This window comes from Nipponia nippon, unplaced genomic scaffold, assembly GCF_047370975.1.
Source record: "Nipponia nippon isolate SJK-2023a ecotype South Korea unplaced genomic scaffold, ASM4737097v1 scaffold_13, whole genome shotgun sequence".
In the NCBI taxonomy this organism is placed as follows: Eukaryota; Metazoa; Chordata; class Aves; order Pelecaniformes; family Threskiornithidae; genus Nipponia; species Nipponia nippon.
The window spans coordinates 2,167,840-2,190,469 of NW_028262324.1; the positions used below are offsets into that span (position 1 = coordinate 2,167,840).

Sequence of the window (22,630 nt, forward strand, 5' to 3'; positions counted from 1 at the left end):
AATTGTTTTAACGAATCCTAAGAGTTAAAAGTTACTTCGCTTAACAATGTCAGCTATTGACATGAAAAGAGTAAGATTTTCTGATGGTGTTTTCATAATGTTTCTGGTGCTCTCCATTAAAAGGTTTCATGCTTTAATTATAATGATACAGCGCAAAATTTAAGTTTACGATGGAATTTCTTGTCTCCTAATAGGGGAATATTCAACAACACCAGCAAAAGATGTAGAAACAGACAGACATCACAGAGGGTCAGATGGCAAGGTACGAGCCCGGTCAAAAAGAAGCAACGATCCTTCCCCTACTGCTGACAGTGAGATTGAGGTAATAACTTTAATTTATATTCCCTTAGTAAATCCAGCAAAGATGAACAGTTGCACGTATTAGTAAGTCCCACCATCAGACTAGTGAGTTGTAAGAGCCAGAATAAAATCAGTAATGTAACTGGAGCCTACAGGCATGGGGAGTCAAAATAATTGCTCAATTTCTAGATTATCAGCATCTCAAATTATTCTTCATATGTACTTTTTTTTTTTCCTTTGGGCTTTTTATAAGTCTGCTGTTTTGTTCCCCTGACTTGACATGCAACAGGGAATTTCTGTGGTGGTTAGGAGAGCAGACTCTCAGGATGACCGGCACACACGTAGTTCCAAAATTCCTGATGTTTCATTTTGCCTGCTTTCACAAAGCATCTACAGTCAGTGCTCCAAATGGGTTTGAGACCTTAAAAAACTCTAGTCCAACAGGACATATTTCCTGACTGAAAGAATTCTTGCAGTTGCTTAATATCTGACTATATTTCTTTTTTCCTCCCCATCTGTCATCACAGCGTGTGTTTGTGTGGGATTTGGATGAGACGATAATTATTTTTCACTCCTTACTCACGGGAACCTTTGCATCCAGATATGGGAAGGTAAAATTTAATTTTTTTAGCATTACTGCTTGTCCAGCCAAATCGCATCGGGAACTGTGGGGGCAGCTAATGAGACAGCTTTTCAAACAGATGCTGCCGATTTTATTCGGACACATTTGTATAAATATGTCCAGTGGTATTTCCTTCTAACATGTGAAAATTTAATTTACCTCCCTTTCATGTTGCAAGTAGCCCCTTGTTTTTCAAACACTTGTATTGTTCAGCTGCTGCTAGACAGGACATCGGGATGTTCTTTCAGTGTCTGTTTTCTGCAAGAAAGAGCCTATCAAGCAGCCAGACAGCATTAACTCTAGCCTGAATGAGGTAACACATTTTTTGTTAGACCAGTGTTCTCTTAGGAATCTCAGACAACTTTTTCAGAGAGATTTTGTGTTGGTCAGTCTGGGTTGCCATGAAGAATACTGGCTCTGCTTCCCACATGGCTGCTGAAGCTCACATTTTTAAGGGGTTTTAGGAACCATATCTTTAGCTATCCATACTTTAGATACCCCCTTTGAAATGCAGGCAGTTCCATTTTTTTAGGTAACTCTATCTGTGGCTGAACAGACTGAACTTGGCTGCTAAGGAGAAAACTCTGGCTCTTGTATTTAGTACCATGTGCTTCAATTTCTTCTTAAGGCAGCTTTTTATGGTAAACACTTAAGTCACTTTGAATTACTGAATGTCAAACACTTTTAAATGAGTAGGAAAAAAGACAATATCATTACCTAATTAAAGGTGGATGACCTAGTTGGCAGCTGTTTCCACACATGGCTTTGAACAGTCAGCTTCATCAGGAGACTGGAAAATAACCCTGCTTCTCTCTAGAAAGCAGAAATATGATTTGACATCATTTCATGGCTTTAGCAGCTGTACTTGTTTTACGACGCTTATAACAAGCTGAATGTGTAATTAGTAAGATAGATTTATTGTTTGCTGTTAGATGTGCGCAGTTGTAAAGGATATAAAATGGTGTTTGTGGTGTGGAAGTCTACTGCAGCACTTGGAATGCTGCTAGCACTTCTAACAGCACCCTCTGAAAACCAAGCATGTGTTTCCAAGCAGGGATTTATTCCGACCCACGTTGTACAAGGTGATTGAAGCGGTTACTTTTCCCAGGGAATGTAATGAACGAGGCAGTCTGAGGTATACATGTGTAAGCTCAAACCTACTGCCTGCAAAAAACAGAAAGAATTAGGCAGGATCAGGATACATAAACTTAGGCTGTGTAGATCTGCTATGTAATCATGCTTAGCATTGGGTGGGGGCTGCAGTGTGCATATGGACAATTCCCTTAATGGGCTGACTTTGCCCTAGCATAAAACGGCTGAAGCAGATGCCTTCATCTGCTGCCTCTTGCACAAGTTTAGAGGGTGTGGGGTTGGGATCTGCTGCACAGGGGCAGATGGTGATGGACCGAGGGGTGCGATGGACCTGTGGAGGTGGGAAGCCCTGCCACCGCAGTACCTGTGAGCTCTTGCTGATGGGCTGCCACAAAGGCAGAAGCTGCTGTCCATGGAGCAGCTGCTGTGGGGATGAAGTGGGGTCAGGGAGCGGAGCCAGAAAGGATTCATCAAAGGCACTCACCAGTGGCCGAGCTGTTCCCATTGGCCGTGAGAGCAGAGTTAGGCCAAGAAATGGAAACTTGGGGGATAGTCTGCTTTGGAAGGCCTTTAGAGGTACAAAATGACAAACTTCTGTTGGCCATTTCCTTTATACAAATGTAAAGAATGATACAAACAGGAATTTTTTTTTTTTTTGAATGAATGAATCGCCTTTACTATTAAGTTACAACAGGCTCTTTGAGAAACTTCTCTAGGAGGACTTTTTTTCAGTTCTTCATTTGTTTCATCAGTATGAAATTCCTCAGGGCTTTCCTATAAGGGAAATGGTTGTGTTATAAAAGTATTATAGGCTAACGGCTTGATCCAAAGACAACCAGAGGCTTTGGTGGGCTTTGGAACAGACTTTAAACCAAGAGGGAAATACAGCACTCTCAGACAGGCTGTCCTGGGAACCGTTAAATAGTAACACAATTAAAAAATGTTTAAGTGAGCTGAACTATCAAGTACAAGTGAAGCAGTGAGCCAGAGCGTTAATAGAGTTTCAGAATCTCTTACTTGCATAACGTAGGAAGTCTTAATCTCAAAGTATCAAGGCTAAAATTCTTATTTTTGACCATAATTGACCATAAAAGATTCATATGCCTGTAATTAGACATGCACATGCTTTGAATTAAATCTCACACATGGAGGCCTTGGTTCTGTATGTTTTCCTCCAGAAAAAGTGTGGGTTTCTATGATCTTCACCATTCCCCTGACCAACATTAATGTCCCAGTATCATCCTGTCTCTTGCACTGGTAGAGCTGCTGTGCAGCCACTCAGAGAATTAGTCTATAAAGCTGATCAGGCTGAAGAATAACACCTCTTTCTGGGGTGATTTTTCTGGGAAGAGGGGAGGAGGAACATCAACCATAGCTTCAGAGATTTGGGTCTGAACTCCTGTGTTCTTTAGCTACAAAAATGGTTCTGCGTGTTGCCCCTTCCTTCCTGATGGCAGCAATAGGGAGCTGTCCAAACAAATCTGATTTTGAAAAAATCAAAAAAAAAAGAAAAAGAGGGGGAAGAATTCACAAAAAGGATTATCAATTGTAGTCGTATTATTAATCATTAATGCTTCGATGTATGTTTTCTGACCTGATTTCCTGTGAAAATTCTCTTTGGTTTCTGAGGAAAATCTCTGTGGTCCTTGCCATAGATACAGGCTCCTCAGAGCATGGACAGTTCATCTCAGGTGTTTAGAAAATAATTTGCTCACAGCATTAATAGAAGTTAAAACACAAAATTTACTCAAGGTTGAAGCATGAGTGACTAGCCCAGCCTAGGTTGCTCCTTTTTTGTCCCCTCTGCCCAAACTCTTTGCTCTATCCCATGGATTACACAGTCATCAGACATTTGGTCTTAATGTCTTTCCCATACGGTCACTGCAATATAACCTTTACAGTGGCAGTCAGAGTGGCCTGCAAATTCACATCTCCTTTTGCTTTCTTGCCCACGGTTGAATGGATGCATACCTGCACAAACATAGGGAGTCACGGTCTAAGTGATCGGGGCAGCAAAGCTGTCAGACCCGAGGAAATCTTTCCACCCTTTGGTTTCTCAGCAGGAGGCCATCTGACAAGAAAAGGCAAAAAAAAAAAAAAAAAAGTTCCATAGGCAGTTAACCCTGGATATTATGTTCAGGAGGGTTTAGAAACCTGTTCTGCAGGCTTCTGATCGCTGTATGGGTGCAGAATATTTACGATGTGCCTAGAGACCACAACAGATGCAGACCATCATTATAGCTTAACATACTGTCCACCCAGCTCTTTTAATCCCTTCAGGCATGTATAATAGAGCTCCCACTCAACAGGAGGATGGCTGCAGTCTTCACTGGAAAGATCCGCCTGCCAAATCACTGACTAAACATAATGGGAAAAACGGGTCAAAATCCGTAACAGCGCTGCTGGGGTTTCACGTCAGTTGGGTAAAATCAAGGGGCTTTGGCCATTTGTTTGGAGCAGCTAGGCACAATACAGAAAGGTTCTTTTGGTGGTGTTAACTCAGACAAAATAAAAAGAGATGGCATGCGCTCCCATGCCAGAAAAAATCATGAGTCTATTCCCCCTTCCCTGACTGAGATATTTGCAAGCTTGTTCCACGATCTGTGTTGTCAAAGCATTAAAAAAAATTTCTTCATCTCTTTCAGTCCAAGAAATCTTAAGTATTGTATTGTAGATTAATTCTCACGCTTTTCGAAGGACTAGTATCAAGAAAAGAGGGGGCACTGGGTACATTGTTTTCCCTAGCTGAGGGGTATGTGTGAGGCTAATACCTTTTCTCAGTATTTTGTATTGTTCACAGAACGTGTCGTCTTGTTCTGTTTTGGTACACTCCGTGGGATTTTAGTATCAAAATGAACTGTGAGTAAAGTAAAATCTGGAGCTAAAATTCATCTTTACATGCAAGTTACTCTGAAATCCTGAAACCAAATGGAAAGGATTTTATTGGTGCACTGACTTAAAGAACTGAATATGTTGGACAGTCTCAATTCTTGAATTGTGTTGGATCTTTATCAGTACTTTGACGATGTCTGCTTATACCTGGGAGTTACGATCTATAAAACTCCTCTGAGATGCATAGCAATTTGTTCAGCATCCTGAATTGGCTCGAATTAAGAAAAACAGACTGCAAGAAATAATAAAGTATATTATGTCCCAGTTTTAAATCAGTGTCGTGCAAAGTTATGTTCTGGGTTTTAGTTAACCTTAACTGCACGGTGTTGAGGTTGCCTGTATTGCGCTGTGTCCCTGTGAGCCTGGGCTGAGTGGTCGCTTTACCTGGAGCGGCCGCTCTGCCTGCTTTCAGTGGGGACTTGCAGTTTGCCTCACAGTTGCTGGATTGATGTAGAGGCTGGTTTTCTATGATAGCCATATTTTTTTATTGCTTTCACATTTCAGAATTGGCAACATGAGATTTATCCAGGTTGTAAGCAGACAGGTATCAGTGCGATAGAGACAGGGCATGCGCTCAAGTTTCCAGCCTGTGCGAACATGGGCTCTGCCTCTCTGAGGAGGGACTCGCAGCGGCACAGGTATGTGAAGGACTGGGAGAGGGTCCTCCAGCCGCGGCCTCGAGGCCTTTTGGACAGAGCAGTTCAAGTTGCTGCTTGGCCCAGCTGAGGACAGCACATAAACATGATTTTCTAGCATTTCAAGCAAATGTCATAGCTGCTGTACGTTGGCTGTCTGTGAACTGGACTGTCTTGTTCTCACCAGAAATGAGGTGGTGGATCTAAGAAACCTTATTCCTTAAAAGTTTCACTGGCAGTTACATGTTCTTACAAAAAGTTTTCCTTTAAGTGAATTATAATTCCCAATTAAAAACAAAAGTCAGTGAAAAGTTCCTGCTTGGCTCTACTCGAGATCCTTGTAAAACCCTAGGGTTGATTTTTTTTTTTTTAATATATTTTTTTTCCTGCTTTCATTGAATGCTTCAAGTACCTTGTGCTTTTCTCTGCTTTGTTCTCTCGCAGGACCCTAAAGCCAGGATCTGATTGAAGCACCGTAGGGATTTAATCAAATCTGATGGTGATTCATGCTTCTAATGGCCGAATCTGTCCTTTACTACTTTACAAACTGAGAAGGAATAAAACCCCATTTTATTGCTCGGCTGTTAAAAACTATTTGTAGAAGTTGCTAAGGTTCAAATCAAAAGCGGCCTCCCTTGAGAACTATTAGTTAATTCTAAGTGCCATGGCGTCGCTTTTTTTCTTCTCTCGCTTGAGATGTGGCCTTATATCACTACTGCTGTTCAAACATCTGAGAGTTTTCCATTCCTTTGACAAACATGAGCCAAAGTGCTTAAGGACATCTGTTTATTTTATTTCTTTAATGAGAAAACCTTCCAATTTCTTACTGGCTCAGCTGTGTTTATTTACATTTTGTTAGTCATATGTGTGGGGCACCTTGGGACGTTAAAAACCTGCAGAGGCCTATGCTGAGGGCTGCTAGCAGGCATCCTGGTCAGAAAGGCAGAATGAGCCCTTCCTAAGGAAAACACAGTCCTTGGAACTCCATAAAATAGATTTTCAAAACAAATAGAGCCTAATTCACTCAGTAGATCATGGATTAAGTCAAGATGAATACAATTTGGAAAGGATTTTCTGAGGAAGTTGGAGATTTTTTTACCCACTGGAGGCTGAACCTTGTATTTAATGCCTTTTTAAGTTAAATTAAAAAAGCATTCAGTCACTGCAGGTAATAAAAAAGTCTGTTACTTTAGACATGCTGCTATATCAATTATTAGTTCATTATTGGAGAGAAGGGATTAAATAATTCCAGCCATTTGATTGTTTCAAATGTGTATTTCGGGAGCAAACATCTGTGTTTATCATCTGCACTGGTTGATGAGAAGCAGCAGCAGAAACAGCAAAACCAGATCCACAGCAGCTTAGATGGTGGGCACGGGAGATGCTCTGAGTTCGTGTAGATGTAACCTCTTGTACTAGAGCTTAGGTGAGCAGAGGGTTTTCTAAGCAGAGTGCATGTGTGGCATTCGGAAGTATTAAAGGATTATTTTTGACATAAAATATGTATCAGAAACAATGCTGGATTCTTAAACAAGCATGAGTAAAAGGAGCCTGCTTTCTAGTACCACTGAATCGTGACTTCATTTTAAGGGAAAAATAGGTTAAACACACCAAAGGGACATAACGTGTGTTAGGAAGTTGCATGTGCTAAAGTTGTGCTGAGGATTACACACTGTGATGTGTTTCCACCAGGCTTTCCAGGAGTTTTGTATTTTTCACAGAGCTATCAAGGGCTTACATACAGAAATACAGTGATTTTCCTGTGTTGAGGGGAAGGGAATGAAGACGTATTTGGTTTAAATTCCACTCCCTCCTTTGACATTTATGCCCTGTATAGTTAAAAGAAATTATTTGTGGATTTTTGGTCATGAACCTTTTGTATTACTAAATAAAAATAACTTCCATTTGTGCTCACGCATCATGGCCCAGCTTTTAACCTGTATTTAAGTATTCCCACAGGACTGGAATCCATTTCAGAACTCATGGGTTCAGACACTGGATAAATTAGTGTTGTCATTACTGCTTGTCCCTAAGCATAATTCATTCAGAGAGGGAGGAGAACCTTTTCAACCTTCATGTGCTCTTGAACGTGAGGATTTAGTGACTGACGTGCCCATTTGCTTACTGGAATAATTTCCAGGGTGTAGGTCCCAAGCATTTCTGAAGATACATGCCAGTAAAAAGAGCGTCCTTTGGTAAATAGTAAGCAATACTTTGGAAGTACCTCTCAAGTCACAGTAAGGGTGAATATGAAAAGGTATCTGAAGAAAAGGGATTAAATTATATTCACTCTCTGTCTAGCATGGGCTTTTCACAAGGTCACACTGTGATGACTCTAGACATTATTCATTTAAATTCGGTAGATTGTTTAATAAACCTGGATATATCAGTGTTTAGGTTAAAACGATATGTCTTCATTTTGGGGAAAAAAATGTTTAGAGCCTGAAGAGCTGAGTGATTCTATTTGAAAAAGGCCAATCCTTTTGTAAAAGGTCTGAAGTGTAATTACTTCACTCACTTCTGAAAATGGGTTTCAGCTCCTGAGCTACTTTGGTTATTTAACTTTTCTCACAAATACCCACTCTCTCACTTGAAAAGCTCTGAGAAGCTAGGTCTAGCTGTAGCCTGTGTCTGTTAAAAAGATAAAATCACAAGCTAAGCTACTTAAGTGTAGTAAAAGAGCTAAATGTGTTCTATTCCTCAAAAAGACATGGACTTACTTGAACTAGAACTGATGCACATGGCTAATTTCCCATTACCATGGGGAAGCTGTGTTCATGTCTTCAAATTCTGATCAAGGTATAAAATGTTACAACCAAAGAGTGATTATTCTCACAAGCTCCTTTTGTTCAAACATGTCACCCAGGCATTTCTGTCTTTGCTTTTTTTATTATTATGATTATTTTTATACTGCAACCAAGCTGGTCCATTTTCCAGGAGTTTCCAAGTAATTAAACTCAATTAAAACTATTAAATTCTTTCTTTTGGTGACAACTTCATTATTAACAGCTAACCGCAAGGAGGAGATTTAACTTAGAAAGCCCTTGATTGTATACTAATCCGTCTCTCACCTCTGGCTGACACCTGTGGCAGATAAACCCTATAGAATAGGAGTCTGATGAATACTCTTAATTAATACTTTCTTCCTTGTAGAAAAGTAATTATTTGCTCACGGCATAAACAGGTATTTGGCAGGGATTTAAAGAGACTGATTAGTTTTAAATACTAGGGCTTTATTTTGTTTTTTTTTAAAGCCGGGGGGGGGGGGGGGAGGCCTGAATCCAAGATCCACGCTCCGAATTACTTTGTCCTAACATTTTGAATGTCGGGTTAATTGGCACATTGCTAAATAGAAGCAGAGTCAGACAACAAGCTGATTTGTTATCCGTCTCAAAGGAGCCAGCTTTGCCCCTTTGCTAATGGCCTGCAAGTCTGAACATGGTACCTGTAAGGCAGAGGCTTGGAATGGGCTTTGGAGCCAGGATCGGAGGCGAGAGTGACTTGCACTTGAGCGATTGCCAGAGATAAATCTGCTTCTCTCTTCCTTTCAAAATTACGGTGTACGAGAGGGGGGAGCTGGCTGTGGACATCCAGCCAGCTGGCTTAGTAGTAGCTGCAGGTGTTAACAAATGCATGTCTTTTTAAAGCATACTCTAGGGCAAGTATAAGCAGTTTATGAAAAATCAATCTCAGTTTTTCAGGAGAGCAGTGGTAGGAAGGTTTTAATCCAGAGCCATTCGGAAGGATGCTGACAGTGCAGTTTGAAGCGTGGCTGCAATGCACATGGGCTTTTGTGGAGGTAATGCCAGTACCGTTAGTAGTGAAGATACGGCGATGCAGGCTTCTGTGTAGGTTAGCTCCTGGAAAAGGGTCTAGGGACCTACATAGTGCGTGCTGCAACATACCTGCAGCTATTTGTACCCGCATTCGGTGGCTTAAAGCTAATTTGGGTGTTCCTACACGTTCTGCGTTCCCTTTGCTGCAATACAGATTAGTCGGAGTTCCACGTGGAGTGAGCAGACCTAACTTCCCGCTTTAACCCACTGCTGTAATAGGGAACTATTCGTTCTTTGCTCACCTCCAGTTTTTGTGGAAATCATCTTTAAGCCAAGACAGGCTGAAGGCTGTTCACCAAGCTCCTTTTAGCCATCTTCTGTCATCCTGTTACTCAAAATGAGGGGAAAAAATTAAAACAGAAACAGAAATTAATTTTAGGCAAGGTGTTATTAGCTTGGCGGACATAATTGAACTCAAATTGTAATTTTAAAATGTAATTCACTTCAAAGGTACAGAACTAGTTCAAGGATTAGGAACAGTGCGTGCAAGTAGCCAACATAAAAGCAACTTGCAGAGCACATGTGTCAGCTCATGCCATCAGGGTATGACAGAAAACGTTCCCCTTGGGGAATGCGCGCTTTTGTCTTCCTCCACAGCACGTTCTGTTGCCCATGTTTTCCTCTAGTAGGACTGTCTGCTGAACAGGCAGCAGAATTACCCCAAAACAAGCAGATAGGGAGCTGGGAGTTGGCAGTGCCTCACTTACGGTGGAAACTATCTCGCTCCCAAGGTGCGGTCATTGTCAGCAGTAGGCAATAGCCCATCCTTAGCTGAAGGTCACAGCTGTGACAGAAACAGCAGAGAGACGTGTCCAAGGATGCTCTTTAGGGCAAACATTTTTGATCCAAAATGTTAAGAGAGGGCTTATCTTACTCTTTGTATGTTTTGATGCTTTATTGTTTTATGCAGGAGTAGTGGGGAATGGAGGCTTTTTACCTCTCAGTTCCCTCGAGATGTGCACTAAGCACAAATGGGCAGCTGTGAAACTACTACTCCTGTTCATTTCAAGTGGGAGCAAAGGGTCTGTTGAGGAGGGGGAATATTAATCTCTTTGATTACTTCAAAATGACCACTGCTCCCCTGGTGCTTATTGCCCCCAGCCGATGGGCAGAAGCCTGTAAAGCTCTGTGTTGGAGGGTCAGGAGCGCCTGGTCAGTCATGTCCGAGCACCAGAGGTTAGCACTAAAAGTCATTTGTGGGGCTGTTTTATTTCGACCCTGAAGGAAGGTCCAGCAATGGTGCACGGCAGAGGTGAGGCATGTAGGGATACACTGTGGTGCTGGAGGTTTTATTTACAAAAGGAGTTTATTGCCTGTTTTCTATCCCTGCCTCTCATTGTCCTTGTTTGTGAAAGCATGACTCGTAGATTAGCAGAGGGGTAGGACCTCGCTCTTCTAAAGTTACTAAACAAGCACTCAGGGTTGAGTTTTTAGATTAATCTGTTTTCACTGTAAAAAGTGGTTCCTGGAGGAGATTTGATTTCAAGCTGTCTGTGGTCCATTCTCCCTTGGGCTTCATATGCACCAGAAAACAGTGGCTAGATCTGTTACCCAGGAAGCTTGTTCCCAGGCCTCCAGGGTGCACTGCTCCTGCGGGAAGGACGCGTTAGCGGCGATCATCGGTACGAATGTGGCAACTTTATGTTGCTCTGCTAAACTCGCACTACTCTAACATAGGCATTAGCAGTCCCCCAGGGCATCCCCTGCAGCATAGAGATATCTTTTAGCGGCACAGGAGTTCTGTGCCTAGGAAGAGTTCTCCATCAACATCTTCGGATAAAATCCATAATTCTCTTATCAGATTATTTACACACTGTACAGAGAATTTGGACAACACGTTGATTGGTACAGCTATCTCATTTTGGTTCTTTCCCGCCAGTCTGATTTTCCTATTTATTCATACTTGAATTGAAAGCTGTAGCCACTGTGTCTTTCCTCTGTGTGGGTACAACCTCTAGCACAGTGGGGTTCCAGTCTGGGACCAGTGCTTCTAGATGCTAGAGTAATGCAAATAAATAACTGCCAGTGGAACCCTGGCCTAGTGCCCCTGGACACCTATATCATACTGGGAGTGCTGATTTGCCTTTTAACTTTATCAGCCTCTTGAAGGCTTGGAAGCGTGCCTTGCTCTAGAGGAAATGTCCATACTGGGAAAGCGGTGATGCCAAATCATTTCCCCAAACGACTTCCCCTCTGGGTGGTAAAGTGCATTTTTCTGTTTTATTTTCATTCCATCTTATTCTCTCTCTCAAGGGAATGATTTTTTTTTTTCCTCTCATCTACAGTTCAATTTCCATATTGTTTAGTTTAAGAGAAGGTAACTTCATACACTGTGGAAATGTTTCCTACTCCCCATTAGTGATTAATACCAATAAAGCTAAAGACAAAACTTAGAGGATAAATGACAGATAGCAACCAATGAGATTTCCTGAAAGAGTTTTAAAGGCTAATGATCCTTGAAATGTATAAAAATAAATTGCTTCATTAAAAACTATTTTACAAAATAATTTCTTCCTAGCAGCATATTTTCTTCAAAACAGTTCCCCCGTGTAACTACACCTGGGCAGTAAAATTTGATTCAGCGCTGTTTGCACGGGGCCACGGTCGGATGCCCTGATTACTCCCGTGTCCCTGTGCCTCGTCAGGGGAGCGGGGTTGGGGCTCAGAATCAGAGACGCGTTCAAGACCTGTTCAAGTTTACTTTTTGCCCAGAGGAGAAAGCGCCCTTCTTTCTGGGACAGCAACAAGCATATTTAAACGTGAGTGACAGAGCTTTTCTTTAGATGGGCACAATGCTTGTGAGTCACACACATGGCTGAAACCACAGCCATTCTGCTCTAATTAAAGAGAACTACACCAAGAATGCGTAATAATTAGGTTAGGGTGTAATACACCATCCATGTCAACAGCATCTGCCGCAAAGGTTGATTGAAATGTACTCATCCTCCAAACATTGTGCTCCCTGTTAGAGCTCCTCAACTAATTCATTACTGTCCTGTCGTACAATAACATGACTCCACAGAAATCTGCAGAAAATTAGAGCAAAGACTCCATATAAATCTGCCCTGGTTTAGCACGGCTTGTAACTTTAGTGGAGGAAAACCACCCACATAAACATAAAGATGAGAGATCCCTGTCCTAATGAAGATGAATTACAAATAAAAGTCTGTTGTGGGAATGCTCTTTTTTTTTTTTTTTTTTTTTCCCCCAAGTTGTCTGTTGTTGTTTAGTTTGAACAGGCACAATGCTTTTGAGCTGAGTGTTTATCAAATTAACCACAGATTATTTTTGCTTGTGTTTTTGAAGTATTTAATGAATAAGAAAATTCTGCTGGCGACCTTGTTTGCATCGGTGCCTTTCCGTGCTTTTGCTGTGGGTTTAGGAGCAAGGTCAGTTGTTTGGGGGTGGGGAGGGGTGGTTGACTATGCATGAGAGACATGGAGGGACATGGTTTAGAGGTGGACCTGGCAGTTAAGTTAGCGGTTGGACTCAGTGATCTCGGAGGTCTTTTCCAAGCTTAATGATTCTGTGAAAAGTGCCTGAGATGCATTTGATCCTGCAGTGCACCAGGCTGCATACAGCAGGTCGTTTGATTGTGTTTCAGAGGAACAGGTCCGCAGAGGCTGTACCCAGTGCCCGTTGGGCAGCTTTGAAGCAGTAAGCCAAGAGCTGTAGGGGCCCTGTGGACACCATGCCCCATCCAAGGGACAGCTTGGAGGACCAAGTAGATCAGCTGTGCGGATGCAATCAGCTGCTAATGTAGCCCTCCAAGCCAGAAGAAAGGGAAATGGCCGAGCCAAAAGCGTCAGTCACTTCTGCCACGCAGGGTTGCCTGTGGGTGGCTTCTCGGGCCAAGCGGAGTCAGCCCCATCAGCTTGGGCTGATTTAAGCTTGCGCTTGCTGACTTGGTGTGGAAATGAAGTGACAGCCCCTCTCACAGGCAGTCATGGTGTCTCGGCCGGGTAGCCAGGGGCAGGGAAAAACATTAATTTTCTAAACCGAATCAACTAAACTCACTAAAGTAGAGGTGCAGGTAGTGTAGTCCTTCTCCAGGGGAATTAAGGTTTTGCCACTGATGTTGGTAGGAGCAGGATCTGGATGTGAGAAAGTTCACACGTGCTTAAGAACGTGTAGAAGTCATTTTAGAGCTGCTGACGTGTGCATTTTTACATTCTCTTAATCGTTAAAAAGAGCGTGTTTTAAAAATGCTGCAGGCAGCCAGAGCTTCTGCATCATGTCCTTCCCTTTTAGGAAGCGGTTTGGGACCCTCTCGGGGAAGGGCCAGTCAGACCCACGCCTGGCTTGGCAGGAGGCTGCTGGTACAAGAAAATGGCGAATGAGCAAACTGTCACAGTCAGCCAGCCCAGGCAGGCAGGAGCGCCAGGTGCATGTTGGCATTTCTAACACTAGCTAGAATGACAGATGAACCCATCCAGCATTTTAATGTGCTGTGTCTTGTCTTGTTTTGTCTTTTTTGTTTTTGTTTTGTTTTTTCTTAATCGATGTAGTTATTTGGGTGTAACGCCATTATGGCTACAGTTCTGGCTCTGCAAGCATGCTTTATACCACTGCAGAGCACACTCTGTCCTGAGCAGGAATAGTCATACTTGGACAAACATTTAATCATGCTATAATTGGGTTTACATGGTAGGATGGGATTGTTTTAACTCTGCTGATGCTGTTAAATAAGTAGGCAGCTTCAGCGGGGATGAATGAGCCTTGCAGTAGTGTGGCTGCCCTTGCGCATCCTGCCCAGGCGCGTGTGCGCTGCCGAGGACAGTAGGTGCTGCATCACGCGTTGGGCTCTGCTGAGGGAACACCACATCTGCCTTTCTGTCCTGCTCTGTGCCGATCCCCTGAGTTAGCAGGGCAGTAAAGACCTAAGCCAAGTGTGCTGAGACACATGGATTGCGCCCTTTAGAGACTCGATTTATGTTTGAGCTCCTGGGTTCTGTTTTCAGATTTGTTGCTGTTTGACATTAAAAGAGAATAATGCTGACCTTCTGTGGCTGGTTTGAAGGACGAAGTCAGGAAAGGATCCCTCTCTGTGTGCTCTGTTGCGCGTAACGATCCCCTAACCATTCGCTAATGATGGTATTGGAAATCAATTCTTGGTCTAACCTACTGAAGTAATTCTGACATGGTCTCAGGTGTTTAAAGGTTCTTGTTATATCATCTGAAGTGTGTGGGCTATTCTTGGTCAAGGCGAGCCATAGACATCCTTCAAAGAACAGAATATGATTATCTAGGAGAGCAAAAGAAAGGATGGGAAAATCATGTTAAGATACACTTGGGAAATAAAATTACTTTAATGAACGTATCTTCAGAAACAGGAATGTGTAGATCCTATGTTTGCTCTAAGATCTCCTACCCACCCCACCCCCCAAAAAAAAAAAAAAAAGAAAAAGAAAATCAAAGTGAATGGAAAAAAACTGATTTTCCCCTAACAGGACACTACGACGTCTGTGCGGATAGGTCTTATGATGGAAGAAATGATCTTCAACCTTGCAGATACACATCTGTTCTTTAATGACCTGGAGGTATGTAGCTGCTTATTTTATTTAACGTCTCTCTCTCTAATTATTTGCATCTGGTCTACAAACTTGTTTTTCTGGCCAAGAAACTTTCATTTTTGACCCCAAAGAAATAGGCCTTAGATGGCTTATTGGAAGCATACTTACTGTGTCCCTTTGACATCTTCATTCTGTTAAGGAATTTTTTTCCTAAATGCACAGTAACAATGATGGCTTTTGGCAGTTTTACTAAATGTAATAATGAGGACATTGCTGCTGCTCCTCCTGAAATTTGCTGTTTAATAATTTTATTAAGCTAAATTAGCATAGATCCTATGGGGCAGGTAGCAATTAGCTATGAGTCAATGCAGAGGTTTTGAAAATGGTCTCCGTTGTTGAGGAAGCTCTGTTTGCACACACAGACAGAGCAGGAGGTCTGCTGAAGCTCAGGCATGCTGCAGGGTGAAACTATGCGATTTGCAACATAAAAGACCAAGAGGAAGAATCCTTCCTGTTTGTGGCATGGTTAGATCTGACTATGCTTTAGACAAAGCAAAAATCCTTTGGAATATACGGTAAAATTCAAGCGAAGTGATGTTAGCAGAATTCTGTCACCAGCTGAGAAACAGCTGTACAGTGCTGATGAAAATTTGTTTGCATTTGCAATCAGTAGAAGTAGCCTGAGTGAGTCACATACACAGTGAGTAAGATGGGGTTTGTGCTGTGGGCGCCTTGGAGTCAGAACGGAGGAGTCTGGAGGAACTGGCATCCCTGGGCAGGCTTCTGTGGTCTTTTTCTTCACTTGAAAAAGGAATAATTTGTTTCTGTGCCAGATGAAATGAAGGAACTTTTTCTGTGCCTGATGAGTTCAGCGAGAACTTCTGGCTCCTTCACTGCTTAATTGCACTGTGGTCCTCTGCCTTACGGGAGGTCCAGCCTTCCCTGCCACCCGGCTCCTTACCACCCGAGGCTTCACTTGCTGGGAATTTTCATTTCCTTTCGAAGACAAGTAGTGGGTAGCACCTGAACTGACAGATTTTCCTTCTTTCAGCTTTTTTCAAAGAGGGAATTGGCGATGAGGGCACAGAAAGTGCAAACTGAAAAAATCCTTAGGGGGAAAAATAAGAGCGCGCTGCTGTTTGAGAGTCCAGGGCACTATATAAGTAGGATAATACGCAACTAGCACTTCTCACCCATCAGATCTCAACATGTGGTGCACAAAGCCACCCTCCAGAAACCCTCTGCCTGTCTAGACTCTTGCAACAGTATAAGTTGGCAAATCATTTAAAAACAAGTTTTCTCCTTGCTTCACTTGCTGCTCTAAAACATGAAATGAAGTAGTGAATTGTCTGGCCTCAGTCAAACTCTGCACATTTATCAGTCAGTAACAGCTTTGGCTGCTAGAAGCAGAGTCCTTAGGTCAGTTTTGTCTCACGTGGCCTCTCAAGTTCTTTTTCAGCCACTACAGTAGAGCAAAGTTTTTAATTGTAAGAAGTTGGTGTGTTGTGGTTTTTTCCTTTTGTGGGTTCTAGACATTAAGGAAGCAAAAGCTAAACAAAACTCCCTCAGATATGGGACTCTCTCGTCCAGCAGGACCATGTAACTGAGTGAGAACTAGTAGTGAAGAGCTAAGGTTTAGCATTGTGTCTGCAAACAGAAATCGGAACCTTCTGCAAAATACCTGGGCTCCATCTCCAGCACGGGAAGCTGCAGGACACATCTCTTCAGCAAAATGTTAAGGGAGGTCGTCTCTAAGTAGCTTGGGCTACAAAGATGATAAATTAAAACATTTATGTTACTAGTGCTATTTTTTTGCTGCATGAGAAGAGAGAAGCATTTTTTGCTGATTTCCTAGGCTATCTTATCGGCTTACCTGCGTTTACTAAAAAATTGAGAAACACAAAGTTGGCAGCCAAATGAGTGAGTCCGTAGGCAGTCAGATGGACTGGCATAGGCACCTGAAGGTGAGAACAACTTGCTGCTGGGCCTGGATGGCTCAAAACTGAAAAACATTCTAAACCTTTGAAAACAAGTAGTGTTCCAGCTAGCCAGAGCAGAAACAAGCAAAGAGATACCATTGTGAGACCATTTTATCTTGGGTCCAGCACTAAGATAAAAATGCTAAGCATTTCTAAATGATGATGCATGGCCCAGGTAGCTGGAAAGAGAAGAGCATTTTCTACTGAAAAATTTCAGTTTTCCCTTTTCATACATGCTTGATAAGTGAAACAAACCAAAGGTTTTTTCAAGCCAAAGCCAAACGAAGGTGGTTTGGTTTTAGCTGAGCCTTTTCAATGAAAAAAATGAGGGATGAGGGAGAATTCAAGAGAAGTAAATGTTCTTTACAAAATTTCACTTTCTAAAAAAAGCCATTTCGGTTTGAAAGAATTTGCAACAACAGAGCCATCCGTTTCTGTTCGTTAACCATCCTGCTCCTTCATTTAGGATGATGAACAAAAGTCAGGTTTGAGTATGCACAAAGTGATATTTAAGAATAATACATCACCAAGTGTTAGGCTGAAAAAAATAGCAGTGACTGATATTCTTAAAAAAGAAAAAAGAAATCGATAAAAAACAAGCACAGGAGCTGATTCATTTTTAGACCCACAAACTTTACCGTATACATTAGCACCATCATGTGGTATAACACTGGCCTGTACAAGACAAAATAAGCTAAAACCGCACAGGACTGAAGCCGTTTCTGCCCTTCTTCTGTGCTGGACCAGGAAATCCGTTGTTACCTTGCTTTAGCCCAGGGGAATGGTTTATTTTGCGGGCTGCGGCTTTCAGTGCTATGCAGAGCAGAAGGTGCTGCCAGGGTGTAAAGCCCTTTTGAAGCATTCCCAGAAAGTGCCTGATGAGGATGAAACGTTTGTCCATAGGCACAGCAAGGTTTGCACAGCCCTTACTGGCATTTGTGTGATCCTCCGTAGTCTGGTGAGGATGTGATTTCACATCGTAGCAAAAAACTGGCTTCAGAGTCTGAGTGAGGAGCCTGAACTGGAATACTCTTCCTTTTTTCTATCAAAAAATGATTCTGAGACTCTGTTGTTAGCCAGGGCTTTATGTGTTTTCAGGGTTTACCTGGAAGGGATTCAGGCAATTTTTTCTCAGATGCATTGTCTGGATGCATTTTTCCTGCCATGCTCAGGAGTGGGAATCTTGGACGTGTGAACAGGCGAACCAGCAGATCCATTCAGCTGACCTGCTTCCACCCATCCTCTCTTAGTGCTGCAGCCTAGCAGGGAGGCCGATTCCCATTCGATTCTCCCCAGACCTCAGGCTGGTTGGGTAGAAGGAGGCTGATCACCGGTCCCCAGCACAGCTGGGTGACTGGAGAAGCCTTAGACCTAGACTTCTACCAAACACTTTTGGTCTTTTTACAGAAAGGGATTCTCTGTCAGCAAGTTAACTCTTCAGTTGTACAACTTAGAAGTTGGACTTCTTTCCAGCCGACTCAGGGCAGGGGAGGAGGTCGCTTGTGGAAGCACAGCTTAGTGGTGTGCCTGCCCCGTAGCAAAGAACCGAGGCACCAGCCCTTGCCGAGGGCAGCCGGTGTGTAGCACAAGCTCTGCCCCGTTCTGGAGGATGTTAGCAACACAACCCAGGCGAGCAAAGCCTGTGTTTGCTGAGCCACACATTGAAATCATACAAGTGTGGTTTTGCCACGCTAATTCATCCACTCCTGTAGCACTTACATGCCTGTTGACCACATCATCTCTGCTTGCAGTTGCAACAGTACAGGCAGATTAAATCCCTACGGTCTGCAAGCATAGGCCATACAAGGTGTTGTGTACAAAGGGCTCTGATCACACTGCAGAATATATCAGCAAATACTCACTTGAAAGGAGGTATTCTCACTCTCTGTTCCCCTTTTGGGAAGCTGGGGAGAAAAGGAGTTGCCCAAGGTTACAGGTCACAGTGAAGTTAAAATACGAACTCTGGGCTTTCCAGGGTTGTGCTTTTTCTCCCAGCTGCCTTTTGTTCACAGTGCAACACTGGCTAAAGAATAGTACCTTCCACCCCCGTCCCTCTGGAGGTATTATTGCCCAGCACTCTGGAAAACAGGTATTAAGGGCAGGGGAACTGACAAGGGGATGAGGAATTAGCAGACGGGGGATGAGTGTGTTTACGAGTTACTGCCTTTCAGAGCCATCCCTGGAGGGTTTGTGTTCTGGGAGCTGTTAACCCCCTGCCTAGCAAGGGATGCAAGCTCAACTGACCAATGGATCCATGAGGTGTTTAAAAATATCTAACACAGCCTTGATACACAAATAGACAGCCTGTGTGTTCGTAAGTTGTTTTCATGTGTGCATGGGACATACCTTGAGAGTACGCAGAGGGAGCGTAAGTGATAACAGAAGGAGCTTCTCCCTGCATCCTCAGGAACAGCTTCTATTTCAAAAGGAGGCAGCAGAGGCTTTCTCCAAGCCTGCAGTACCATTTGAAAGCTGCGTTAGCCCGGGCTCCTTTACTATGTGGGTACACGGGTCTGGTCCCGCCTGGAGGCAGGTTGCGTAGCACAGACTGACCTAGAGATATCACAGCAGTAAACACAGTTCAGCTCCCAGAGTTGCGAGGGTTGACTGAGGTCTTACACGTTTGACTCGGTTACAGGCTGTACGTGCCACACATCATATAGCCCTGAGATCCTAGAGTATCATTTTAAAAAGTCAGCAGATGTGAAAACTGGGATATGTCCCCATTGCAGACTTCCATTCGAACAATCTGGACCTTCTTTTCGGCAGCCCAGCCATCCTGCCTTGATTCCCTACTCACTAAGATTTCAAGGAAATTGTGCAAGAATGAAAAATTAGTCTCGTAACCAAGTAGTAAAACATGGTCCACATTCTTGCTTTAACCAGCTTCCCTGTGTTTCACCCAGTAACACGATAGGCTCAGCCGGCGGACTATGAGGTAGCGTCTCACCAAGTGTCATGGTATTTTATTAAGTTAGAAATGTGATAGCTACTGTTGTCACACTTCAGTGTACAGAACAATTCATTCACAAATGAGAAAAACAGATCCTTCCACAAATACCTTTCCCCTGACTTAATGCCCTGCATCATACAACTGGAGTGGAGTGGGCTGCATCAATATTATCCCAGCATGGCTCACAACAGCGATTGGGAGGGGGGCTTAAAAAATGATGGGGGTGGAGGAGAGGGAGAGGTGCCAGCAGAGATCTGCTCTTCAGCTGCTTGGCTGCAATAATATACAGAACTATACACCCCAGTGATAGGTTGATAAGAGGACTGATGAGACAAGAACAAGATAAAATCATGTGTCTTTTTGAGAATTATCTGAAATAAATGCTGCAGAAAACCTCATGACTGTGGACAAGAACTATCTGTGACGTTTTGCCACTGACAGCAAGTTTGGTTACTTGTCTGGGGATTTTTTCTTTTTTTGAAAGGGGCTAGTTTAAAGTAATTCATAAAACTCATAATTGTCTAAGGAAGGTAAGGCAAATTCTGCGGTTTACAGAGTTTACAGAATACTGAAGAATAGCTGCACCTTGGTTAGCTGCAGTTGTTCTGACTTCGGAGTCCTGCTGTACCCAGTGCTTTTACCTCTGTTGAGAAATCAACCAGAACAAAAGACAGTGTTCACCAGCTTGAAGGCTTTCTGTTTTGTTCATACCTGCAAGGGTCATGGAGAAAGGAGATTTAAGGTGGTGGGAAAAGCTTCCTGATTTTTCTCTTTCTAATCTTAATGTTAAGACTAGGAAAGAAACCAAAGAAATAACATTTCTCAGATTTTTGAGGCAGGGCCTCCATCATTCAAACAATGAAGAATTTTGGAAGATAAGATCTAGAGTACACACTTCATGCAGGCAGAGCGCCAAGAAGATATTCTGGTTAAATTTCCTGTGCATGGATTTCCTCGCGACTGACACACGTGATTCCGTAGCTCTGTCTGCGGCTGGGGCTATGAGAGGGTGCCGCCTTCGGCGCTTCAGCCCAGCTTCCCGGCACATCAAAGGAAGCTCAGCCCCCTCGGAGCAGCCTGGGAAAACACCAGCAGGACAGGCGTCTCCGGAAATTTCTTTGGGACAGATCTTCTCCCCTTGTAATTATGTGGGCATACACCTCCTATCCAAAGCAGTATTTTCACAGGGGGAGAGGCTGCCAAATCTCTGCCTTATCAATCATGCATACAGAGTTTAAAAACCGCAGTTTCCCTGGTTAAAACGCAAGCATCTCTCTCCCTCCTGTCTGCACAGGAAGGAGTTTCACTTACTGTATTATTCAAGAGCTGTTGTGCCCTTAGATAACAGCAGATCACACCCACACTCTGTCTGTTCGTATTTTGTGCAAGTGCTATGGGATACTTGTTCCTAACAAGTAACTGGCTAGACTATGCCAGACAGTACTAGCAATATGTAGGATTTTATCTCCTTAATATTACTCTTAAAGTAATTTTGCATTACATTCTTTCAAAATTTTTTTCAAAGCATTTACTTACTGCTCTATTTCTTTTCATATGCTTCTCAGGACTGTGACCAGATCCACATAGATGATGTATCATCAGATGATAACGGTCAAGATCTAAGGTACGGGATCTCCAGGCTGGAAGCTGCAGGTCAGGTAGTCCGCAGCTGTTTGAAAACAGCAGGGGGCTGGTCAGTGATGTGAAATAACATTCTCAGCCACGCACCCTCTCCCCTCCCTGGCTCCATGCTGCCTGCATTTATTAAGCACACAGAAGCACAAGAGTCCCCTTTCTCACATTAATATGCCTGTGCCTGCTGTCGAGCCCTGACTATGCTGAGCTTTCAACCATTCTGGGAAATACATCTAAAATAAGCTTGAACTCCAGTCAGACGACACTAGTTTCTGGGATGCTGTGGCTGGCCAGCCAGTTGGCACAGGTGTGGCCAGAACACTTCAAAACCAGACTGACAGGTTTCCCACTGCGCAGTCTGTAATCAGTGGGCTTAGTAGTGGGGATTGTGGACCTTGCCAGGCCAGAGCCTTGTCACTGGTAGAAATTTCCACCAAAACTGCACTGTATGTTATTATCTGTATAAGTTAGATCATCATGTACGTAAAAACTACTTCTGTACAATTATTACATCTACCCTTCCCGAAGGGAAGGTAGAGTCATGGTAGTTGGCACAAGAATGAAACGTGCGGACCTCATACAGAGCTTTATAATTTGTGTGTTTATGGCTGGTTATTATGAGAAATTGGTGCAGAAACAGCACAGGAAATAATGAAGGCTTTTAGGGAAGAGACTTTTCCTTCTGCAGAGAACACTTGAAAGATTTTTTGCTGTAACTGAAATGCTAGTTTGTGCTTTCCAACGCACTGAGATGGTACATGTGTATTTAGGTCCAGTGGCCTGTGAGCAGGTGAGTCTGGGTACTTGTTCAGGCATCGATTAAAACATTAATTCGGGTTTTATCTCAATCAATGCACTTACTTTGAGTGAACAAAAAAATCCGTATGCTAACTGCGTATCTTGAATCCTGTGAAGAGCCCGGGCCTGAGTGGTTTCAGTTGTTTCAGAAATATTTCTCAGTTGCTCATGGCTTGTCTGTGTGGGAAGTGAAGCTGAGCTGACTCAAGTATGTTAAGCATCTTAAATTCCTATCTGGATGCTTTAATACAGAGATAAAGTGGCATCAGGGCTTTCTAGAAGGGGAAATTACTGCGCAGTAAATCAGGATGTGAATATACAAGCACTGCTGCTCCCCCAGGGACGTGTCAGAAGCACTGTACGCTGAACTAACTC

General features: G+C 43.0%; 1 protein-coding gene and 1 long non-coding RNA gene across 7 annotated transcripts in view; one reads left to right on the plus strand and one right to left on the minus strand.

Moving 5' to 3' along the window:
• Window positions 1-22,630, plus strand: part of EYA2 (EYA transcriptional coactivator and phosphatase 2) — a 104,190-nt gene that overhangs the window by 72,902 nt on the left and 8,658 nt on the right. For all 6 annotated transcript variants that reach the window (XM_087749451.1, XM_087749450.1, XM_087749447.1 and 3 more), the window contains 4 exons: window positions 195-322; window positions 828-911; window positions 14,828-14,917; window positions 21,388-21,446. In XM_087749451.1, coding sequence (XP_087605577.1) covers window positions 195-322; window positions 828-911; window positions 14,828-14,917; window positions 21,388-21,446 — 361 coding nt within the window. The remainder of the gene's footprint in view (window positions 1-194; window positions 323-827; window positions 912-14,827; window positions 14,918-21,387; window positions 21,447-22,630) is intronic.
• Window positions 9,617-21,490, minus strand: LOC148056502 (uncharacterized). Its single transcript, XR_015702876.1, has 6 exons — window positions 21,359-21,490; window positions 20,408-20,533; window positions 19,216-19,422; window positions 16,572-16,655; window positions 14,378-14,622; window positions 9,617-9,702 (listed from the first exon to the last, which is right to left on the minus strand). It is a non-coding gene; the product is annotated as an uncharacterized LOC148056502 (long non-coding RNA).